Source organism: Mixophyes fleayi, chromosome 1, assembly GCF_038048845.1.
Source record: "Mixophyes fleayi isolate aMixFle1 chromosome 1, aMixFle1.hap1, whole genome shotgun sequence".
NCBI lineage: Eukaryota > Metazoa > Chordata > Amphibia > Anura > Limnodynastidae > Mixophyes > Mixophyes fleayi.
In genome coordinates, this window is record NC_134402.1 from 337,622,139 (window position 1) to 337,631,873 (window position 9,735).

The 9,735-nt window shown below is 38.4% G+C and overlaps 1 protein-coding gene across 4 annotated transcripts in view; it reads right to left on the minus strand.

Annotated features, from left to right (window-relative positions):
* MED15 (mediator complex subunit 15) overlaps positions 1–9,729 on the minus strand; it is a 34,785-nt gene extending 25,056 nt beyond the window's left edge. For 2 of the 4 annotated variants that reach the window (XM_075215573.1, XM_075215564.1), the window contains exons 1-5: positions 9,566–9,729; positions 7,118–7,205; positions 5,608–5,659; positions 3,330–3,359; positions 3,033–3,245 (exon numbers count right to left, since the gene is read on the minus strand). In XM_075215573.1, the coding sequence (XP_075071674.1) occupies positions 3,033–3,245; positions 3,330–3,359; positions 5,608–5,659; positions 7,118–7,205; positions 9,566–9,633 (451 nt within the window). In that variant the 5' untranslated portion in view covers positions 9,634–9,729. The remainder of the gene's footprint in view (positions 1–3,032; positions 3,246–3,329; positions 3,360–5,607; positions 5,660–7,117; positions 7,206–9,565) is intronic. The other 2 variants (XM_075215578.1, XM_075215586.1) reach the window with 2 other exon arrangements.
* Positions 9,730–9,735: the final 6 nt, after the last annotated feature.

Genomic DNA, 9,735 nt, shown 5'->3' on the forward strand with positions numbered 1-9,735 from the left:
CAGCAGCCCGCCGAGTACCATGTCACATGACCTGGCGTCTGAAGGTACCTGAGCTGAAGGGGATTTAGCCACTACCGATGCCCCTGCACTCAATACATTTTTTTTAAAAAAAGTACTTTTAAAATATTTTTTTTTTTTTTCAAAATTAGGTCTCCAGAGGGGACTCGGGCCACCAAGAAGGCCAAAGGCAATTTGTAGCCGCTCCCTCCCCTCTCTGCGGCTATAAATATATATATATATATATATATATATATATATATATATATATATATATATATATATATATATATATATATATATATAAATATATATATTTCTCATTTTATGAGGCTAATATCATATTAACAGTAAGGAACCAGCAAAAAAAAAAAAAAGTTATGCAGCACAATAGTGCCCCAGTTCACATCATACCTCATAATTGTGCCCCCAATTCATCTTATGCCACATAGTTGTGCCCCCAATTCATCTTATGCCACATAGTTGTGCCCCCAATTCATCTTATGCCACATAGTTGTGCCCCCAATTCATCTTATGCCACATAGTTGTGCCCCCAATTCATCTTATGCCACAGTTGCCCCCAGAAACACATAATATGCCACAGTTGCCCCCAGAAACACATAATATGCCACAGTTGCCCCCAGAAACACATAATATGCCACAGTTGCCCCCAATATCTTTTATGCCACAGTAATGCCCCCAATGACTCTTATGGCCTCAGAATTGCATCAAAATTTTTTTTAGGACACTAATAAATGAATAAAAAATGATATAATTTTATACTTACCTCTTCCAGGCGTGAAGTGGTCCGCAAAGGTGCTTGGGAGGAACTGTTAGCCGGCACTGAACTGCTGCGCTCTTCTCCGACTGTCATAAATGACAGCCGGAGAAGTGCTGAACTGTTGCGCTTGCGCAGCAGTTCAGTGTGGGGAAGAAATGACAGCCATTGTCATTTAGACAGCGGACGGCGTGCCAGGACTCAGAAGACTGCGTGCCACTCCCGGCACGCGTGCCGGGGGTTGCCGACCCCTGATCTAGATCCTGGGCAGAAAAGTCATGGACGCAACTTGGATGGGAGAAACAAAGATTAAATCGCCCAGACTTAGTAGAGAAAGGATGGAGAGGGAATAAAGCCCTGGAAGGACAGGGGGTACGCCCCCCTCCAAACACCATAATGTTAAAAATAAGAAAATGTTCCAGACATATCAGCAGACTGGTTAAAGGGACATGAGGCTGGTTTAGCCCCTGCCAGTATGTTGTGTGCAAAATGTAAAAAAAAAAAGGAGCTTACAGGTTATATATAACACCTCAACTAATGTGTATAATCGCTCTTTTAAGGGCTACTTCTGAATAAACAGTACTACTAAAGACCCTGATGTGCTCTTGTGACACAGCCCTATATCAGCTGTGTTACTGTGAACTGCAGACAGGAGCCAATACATTAAAACCAGACCCTGGCAGCCCTGTGTTTAGCTCTACTTCCTGCCAGCTAGCTAGCCTAACCCAAAATAAGTAGCCTAGGGGATACAGCCAGAGAATCCAGCAAAGCAGTGCTTGCAACAGTTACATAAAACACCCAGAAGAAAGCAGTTCCAGTTACCAGAGAAGATGCCTTGTGGTGGCAGTGACTATTGTCCTACAAATTGGGGCGCGCTGTGCTGGTGCGCAGTTGACACTTAGGGGCATATTCAATTGCCCGCGGAATTGCCGAAAATCCTGCGTTCCGCGCAAGATTACCGTAATAACGGTAATCCTGCGCGGAAAAAAACGTTAATAAGGTTATTTACTCGCTGGATTTCCCTGAGCTGCGAGCTGAAATCCAGCGAGAGATTACTGTATTAACGGTAATAGTTTTTCCGCGCTCGAACCTGCGGACAATTGAATACCCCCCTTAGTGTCAGTTTGGGCAAGCAGCTCTAGTAGGAGTGGTCAGTAACTGCAGGTTGCATAGGGTAAGGGAAACCCCAAACAAACCAGTAAACCCCAGAAAGGGTGTCACAGCAATTCCATCCTATCTCAGAATATTAATGTTTTAATGAAAGAGATTCTGCTCACAAATTTTTGTCTACCTACGTGGATACATGAGTATTGGAAATAACTGATTTATATACTAATTAATTGTAAAGAGATTAAATTCCGGGATGAGAAAGACAAAAGGCCATGTATGTTACATTTTAAGTCCTTAACTAAAATAAAAATGCAGCGTCAGATTGTCTCCCGTTGCTAGTAGTACTAGTATTTGGCAGGAAATTTAGGCAAGTTGAGAGGAGATCAAGGTGAATGTTTTTTGGAAGTCCTTTAAATCTACTTGAAATGTTAAAACTATAGAGACCAAAAAATACAAACATTGGAGTCCTACAGATAGGCAATCTATATGTAGAATTATTCAAGTAACCTACATTGAGAAACACAACATCCCTTAATAATAAACTTAATTATGCCCTGATTTGTGTGATCTTTGGCAGGCTTTGTCAGCACAGCATAGACAGTCACAAAGTGAAAGCACAGTCACAAAGTGAAAAGCTTTCTTCCTAGGTGTATAGGATATTTCCATGCCTGTCAGTCTGTGTATGCATAACATAAGCCCCAAACCCTGTGATACTTTAAGCAGAATAGAAATGCCCACTGAAATGATATCACGTGATTGGACTTTGTGATACTTCCCACTAAAATTAAATTTAAAGAATGCATTAAACTGTTCACGATGATGCGTTTTTAACGTTGAGTGCCCCGACAAATAATATTAAAAAAGAAAATGCCTAACGCAATCACTTATCAAGCTTCATATTTTATATACATTTTTACTGTAAGCCCTTCTTTAAAAAAAAAAAAAAAAGGAACTGCCCTTTCTGTCCTCCAAGTATGCGACTAGTGTACCCAACCTATATCCGGCTGCAGACTGTGCTCTGATAAAAGGTTGCCACTTTACAAATCATAACAAATAATAAACTAAACAAAAAACATTGGTAATAACATTCAAGAGTAAAGGGGGAATTCCACAGTTCTGTAGTTCTCTGTATAAAGAGAAGACTTACTAGGCTGGTTTCCCGTTGATACACCAGATATCCCATGTGGCGGCATACCAGAGGCACCAGGCTGTGGCTGACCAGGGAGGCTCATCTGTTGTGCCATTTGTGCCATTCCATTGATGGCACCCATTTGGGCTCCAGGAGGACGGACCCCCATAGGCATTCCCTGTGCGCCAACAGGTGCTGCACCCGTCAAGGTCTGTAGAGCATTCATGGGATCTGTGAAAAAAAAAAATACATTACAAAATAACCAAGGATTAATGGGGTAACAAAAAAAAGTCTGCAACATGTTAAAGCTCTTACCACTTACAGATGCCTGGGATTTCTTATTATCTGTAAAGGAAAGAAAAGTTAACACATTTTAATTTTGAGCAGTGTGTAAGGTGCAACTTTCAGGATAGTGTAGTAAATAAGGAATCGTTATGTGGGTATGGTAACTACTTTTTTTTAAAAAAAAAATAAAAAAAAAATAATAATACAAAATCAGGTATATTAAACCCCCCACCCCAAAAAAATAAAAACCAAAACAAACCATACTATATCTGTAATTTGTAAAGTGTATCAAGAAGGTAGTGTATCTTTGTATACTGATATTTGCTGAAATGAATATAGCCAAACTAATTTATAGAATATAAACAGAACATAGATTGCCTGCCCTGGGAGGCAAGAGTCAAATCCTTCATCAGTTTTGTCTCATTCACTTAAGCACTCAGACTTTTACTCTAGGGGTACATTGTTGTTTCCAAAAGAGACGTATGACAGCTGTATTTAAGTATCTGGGGGAAACCATTTGTATGCCGCAGTCTTAAAAGGGATTGTCAAGTTAGTGTTAGTTTAGATTTCCTACACCTCCTAGCACCTTACGGAAGACAAGGCTTTGTCCATAACCAAGGGCTCCATCCCCTCACCCCACCATATAAATCCGGTCATTTGGCCTTGTATGGAGAGAACAAATAGTTTTTGGATTTTGACAGGTAGGCGATGAAATAAACAGAGAACCCTTGGGACACCCACCCGCCCCCCCCCCCCCCAGTTTATACTTTATTCCTTTACCATTTAGAGTCAAATTGAAATGTCTTACCCTCACCTATAAAAGCATTCACTCACTCTTCCAGTCCATACATCTCCCACCTCATCCCCCATTCCCTCCTGTACTCTCTGGTTGACCAACGATTGCTGCCTCCCCTCTAACATATCCCACTCCTGTCTCCAAGACAACTTGCTCTCCACCTCTCGGACTCACTACCCTGCTCACAAAGCTTCAAATATTTCCAAAAAACTCACCTTTTCATTAATGCCTATCAACCCCAGGAACTAACCTATTTTTCATCCCCTCTTCCTGTCTCATTTCAACCCTGTCCCCCCAGTGGTAACTCATGAGCAGGGCCCTCACTCTGCATGTCCTATACGAGTATCCCATATAGTCAAGATCTTACTTACGTCCCGCACACAGTATATTGCCACATTACATATGCTTCTTGTCTGTCTATCGTGTTAGCCAGCTTTTTCTTGCTCTCTCACTGCCACGTCACTAGCTTAACCTCCTCCATGACAGCACTCTACCATGTAACCTGTTATCCATGTATTGTTGTATGTGGTACGTGTAATATTATATTGTCTCTTGCCATTTACGTTACATTACATAATGTTACATTAAATCATTGTATATTATGCTTTGTTTTACTCTAGTGGCTCCATACAAATAAACGATGATAATAATTTGTACATTGAAAATCAGATCACCAAATATATTATAGATTTTTCACCATAATTTATCCCATGCCAAATTCATGTTCAAAAACATGTTCTCAGAAATCACAGAAAATTACCATGAAATGTATTTTTCTTGTTTTCCCATAATATACATTTGCTGGGAAAACTAATTAAAAGTAATAGAACGAAAAGGAAAAAAAAAAAAAAAAAAAAAAAGAGTGCAATTTAGATATTTTGTCACATGTGAACACGTTTACATGCTTTCATATATTGCCTTTTTATTAATACAATCTATTGTACAATTAACTCACATTTATGCATGTACTGCAAAAAATAACAATTCAAATTTTAGAATGCAATCGTGTAAATGACATTGACTCAAATGTCCTATTAAAGTGATAATGCCTTCGCGACAGGCAAAAAGGTTGACAAAAGGTCAATTTGAACTCTTCAAATAATAAATACCACTTTTGGAATTTAAATCAGCATACAGCAATCCCTTTTTTTTCCACAACCATGACATTTAGGATTCAGACACCTAAAGGTGCCCCACAACTCATTACCAATAGATTCAACGCAAATAGGACCATTTAGTTACTACAGCAGGTAACATTAGTACACTTCAGCAATCCCCAGTAAAAACCCAGGCTTGCCGACCTTGAGGGAATCCCTAATGGTAACGTTGCTGGGCTTTTCTGTTACAACCTGAAGCATTATGACGTTATTTTATTGTACAAACGGCATTCCATGTTGTCACTGACAGCCATTAATTGGGAGATGGGATGGTTGTACATACCGGCATCCATCCATATTAAGATGGTTTAAATACATAAAACATCTGTAGTATGGCACTTAGTAAGAGACTTACGGATATCTCGAAAGTGAATAATGAGCCTGGCCACTAAAGACAGGTATTCTTCCTGCAATGAGAAATAAATAAGTCAGCAATCAACAAGAGAAATGCATTGCTACATACTTGTACTCTACAAGGAATAACAAGGTGGCAGAACTAGTTTGTCAACTCAGCATTTTTCATTTCATTTATTCTCAATATTCAAATACAAGCTATAAAATCCCAAAGCCTCCCATATATAAGGTGTTGTACAGCTTCTACTGTAAATATAAGAAGGAATGCAAGGTATTTTTTTTTACCTGCACTATACCTGTGAAGGTTATTTTTAGTATTTGTTTTTTATGAAATTAAGAACAGCAGCACAACCTAGTTAAATGACTGCATGGAGCATTTACCCTGTTTTTTTAATTTTTTGTTTTTGTTTTGTTTATTGTTTATTTTGTTTTGCACCTTATTAGCTTGAAGAATAATGTGAAAAAAGTTGAATTCAAAAGGAAAAAAATGTAGTAATGTGTGGGCTGGCACTTCTTGCTTAAACAGCTCTGTCATTGATACTTCCAATACAACAATGCTTCTAGTGATGACAAACAACACAACCCAAGGACTCTTGCTGGAGAACTGTCCCAGACTGAGACTCATAAGGGGAGTATGGGCTAAATACAAAAACAGCAGCTCTAAGTATACGGTCAGAAATTTACCTGAAAAAGCATTATTATTACATTCATCTCCTATTATAATGCTGCTGAATTGGGTTCATTAACCGTATTTGAATACTACAGCTACTGGCTTATAGCCTTAAATGCCACCAAGAAAGGAGACAAGATTAAATTCTTAAAAGACAGTACACCATCTTTCATATCTGTATTTTCACACATTATGAATTAACATCATATGGTCTTCATCAAGTCCTAACATTTTATAAATCGCAAGCATAAGTAATTATGGATCATTGAAATGAATAGATTCAATCCTTACACACCTTTATATGCATTTACTAGCATAAAAAACACCAGAGTACGATTTGGGGCCTTTGGTGAATAACTAACTCATCAGACCAAAAATATTTTTTTAAAACTTAAAAAAAAACAACTTACATACGGCTAAACTACCTGGTAAGATCAAGACATAGCCCTTGTGTGTTACAGTCGTACCAAAAATGTATCATTGTCTGTAGGAAGTGGTTACTTAGATTATAGATGAATATCAATATAAACGACTTTGGTTAAGAGGCACTGTTGCTTTACATTTGTGCAATACTCAAAAACGTCAACAAAACTCTAGGAGGTCTATTTACTAAACTGCAGGTTTGAAAAAGTGGAAACGTTGTCTATAGCAACCAATCAGATTCTAGTCATTTATTTAGTTCATTCTACAAAATGAAAGCAAGAATCTAATTGGTTGCTATAGGCCCCCAGTTTACTAAGTATACCCCCAGGTTTAATAAAAATACAATAATGGTAAGACTTAGGTCACCAGTAAACCTGAGAAGACAATTTAGGATTCCAGAGATGCACAAGACACTTACGCGTGTTTTAGCTTTCAGGAAAACATGACTTTCCATCTCCTTGCTAGACTTGTTGTGAGCGACCCCTGCTTTGCGCATTGCTTCATCACTGGAATACAGAAAGACAGTGTTTGCTAGTGGAACAAAACTACAAGTTCATACTGTATGTAAATAGAAAACACATCAAACTATTATAAGAGCTGTCCAGTAATGAGGAAGTTGAGTAAAAAGAGAGAAAAAAAACCAACTGTATGAAATATAAATCTTGTCCGTTTTAAAAGGAAAAAACTACCACAGACACTACAAGGGTGGGCAACTCAGGTAATCTTCAGAGGGTATTCAAAAGATGCACTGACCCTTTAAAAATGTACAGAAAACAGGAAAGGAGATTATACTGGTGATTGGGAAAAAATGAGCTAAAGAAAAATGATAGCTAAAATATTTTTTTTTAGTTGAAAGAACTCACAGAAAATATAGTCAGCCTGTGTAATCCACTTTTTCAGCATAAAAATGTTATTACGGCTGACAGGAGAACTTCTCAAGCACCTACAAACCAGATCTATTCCCAGTCTGATATCTACTTCATATGTGTACAGAACTAGATAGATATTACCAAACATTCAGCTTTAAAGTGCCAAGATAGCAGTAAGTCTAGAAAGTGGGAGGCACATAAGCACATTCATATACACTGGAAATCCACTGAACGGTGAGAGTGACATTTTGGATATGGAGAAGAGACATGTTCAAAAACTAAGGAGCATATTTATTAACCTAGAGCAAAGAATAATGATCTGAATGTAATCCATAGCAAGCAATCAGCTATCACCTTTTAGCAGTTTAGCATGACTAATGAAAGCAAGTAGCTGATATATATGGGATACGACATTACATATAATATATATATATATACACACACACACACACATATTTATATACATATACACACACACACCTTTCTAAGCTAGGACAAGCATCCTCCGGATGCTCCGATTTCCTCCCACACTCCAAAAACGTGCTAGTAGGTTAATTGGCTGCTATCAAATTGACCTTTGTCTCTCTCAGTTTATGTATGTTAGTGAATTTAGACTAAGCTCCAATGGGACAGGGAGTGATGCGAGTGATTCTATGGGCAGCACTACAGGATTTAGTGGCACTATATAAACAGCTAATGATGAATAGATATGATTCGCAAGTAAGTGTGTGTACTGATCCCACTGTCAGCATATGCCAAAACTACAGGTGTTGATTTTAGGCTCTGGTGGCCATGCACTATTCTGCAAAATGTTTTAATCAGCATGGTGTCAACATCATGAAATATCATGAGAAATCTCAAAAGAATTAAGTTACTAACGTATTTTAAGCAATTTAAAGGTTCATATGTACACGGGTATTCATGCAATAGCACAAGAAAGAATGTTCTACGGCAGTCCAAATACAAAGACTGTCTGTTCTTCAACTTGAGCAACCTGAATAACTTAAAATTATTCCAAAGCCCCGCACACTGGCCATTCTTATGGGTATACCTAAAGCTATAAAAAAAACAGTCACTGTACTATATATATATATATATATATATATATATATATATATATATATACACACACACACACACATTTACATATTACTGTAGAATAGTGTCCACTAAAGCAAACAACAGTCTACTCCACGCTGCCCTTCTCACCACTGCAAAAATGTCTTTTGTTTTATGATTTTAGTTTGCTACTATTTTGTTTTATTGTGTTGCTTAAAATATAGAGACAAACTTTAAAAAGAAAGCATAGTTTGTTAATAGCATAATTTAACGTACACCACTTCAGAGGCTAGCATTAAGGGACATACTTGGCAATAAAGCGGATACTTAGCTTCTTTTTTGGGAAAAGACCCCTATAATCATAAAGTTGATAGTTATACCAACAGCGTGGAAGTTTTATCATATAACAGGTGCCCACTATCTGTGGTGTGAACATAATTTATATCTTTTTATTAAACTCTGCAAACCTACATTAGTACTATTGTATGAAACGAAAAGGCTTCCTGAATATCTCTATCCTTTAGCTCCATGAGGATGACTAACAAACAGCATTATTTTTACAAATGTATTGCAAGATGTGTTTTTATGTAGGATTAAATAAATACGTGTAATACTATTCATGATAAAATAAAGCATTACACATATAGTAATACATAACCAATGGGTCCTAACTCTAACCCTGACACACCAGCACCTTCAGCCGATGCAGATACGGGGTTTTCACATGTAAGTGCCCCTACAATACGGAAACTGCACATCTACAAACACCGGTCAGAGATCTGATGCCAGGAATAACCCCCACGTAGTGGTCCTACTCATAGAGATAGTATAGGGGGCCGAGGGTGGGTGAATCCTGTGTCGGGCACGGTGTTACGACAGATCCAGGCTGCGGCCTACACAACCTGGAGATTACTTTTTGCTTACGATCGTACACTTACATCTGGCTGACCAACTTCTGCCTGAAGCCTGCGCTCCGCCAGTCACTTTCAGGGCCCGTGACGTCCATTCTCGGTGCTGGAATTGTGTCTCTGGATCAGAGCTCCACAACCCAACCGGAAGTGACGCAAGGCAGCGTGGGACCTGGCTGTTCAGGCAGATTGGGCAGAGA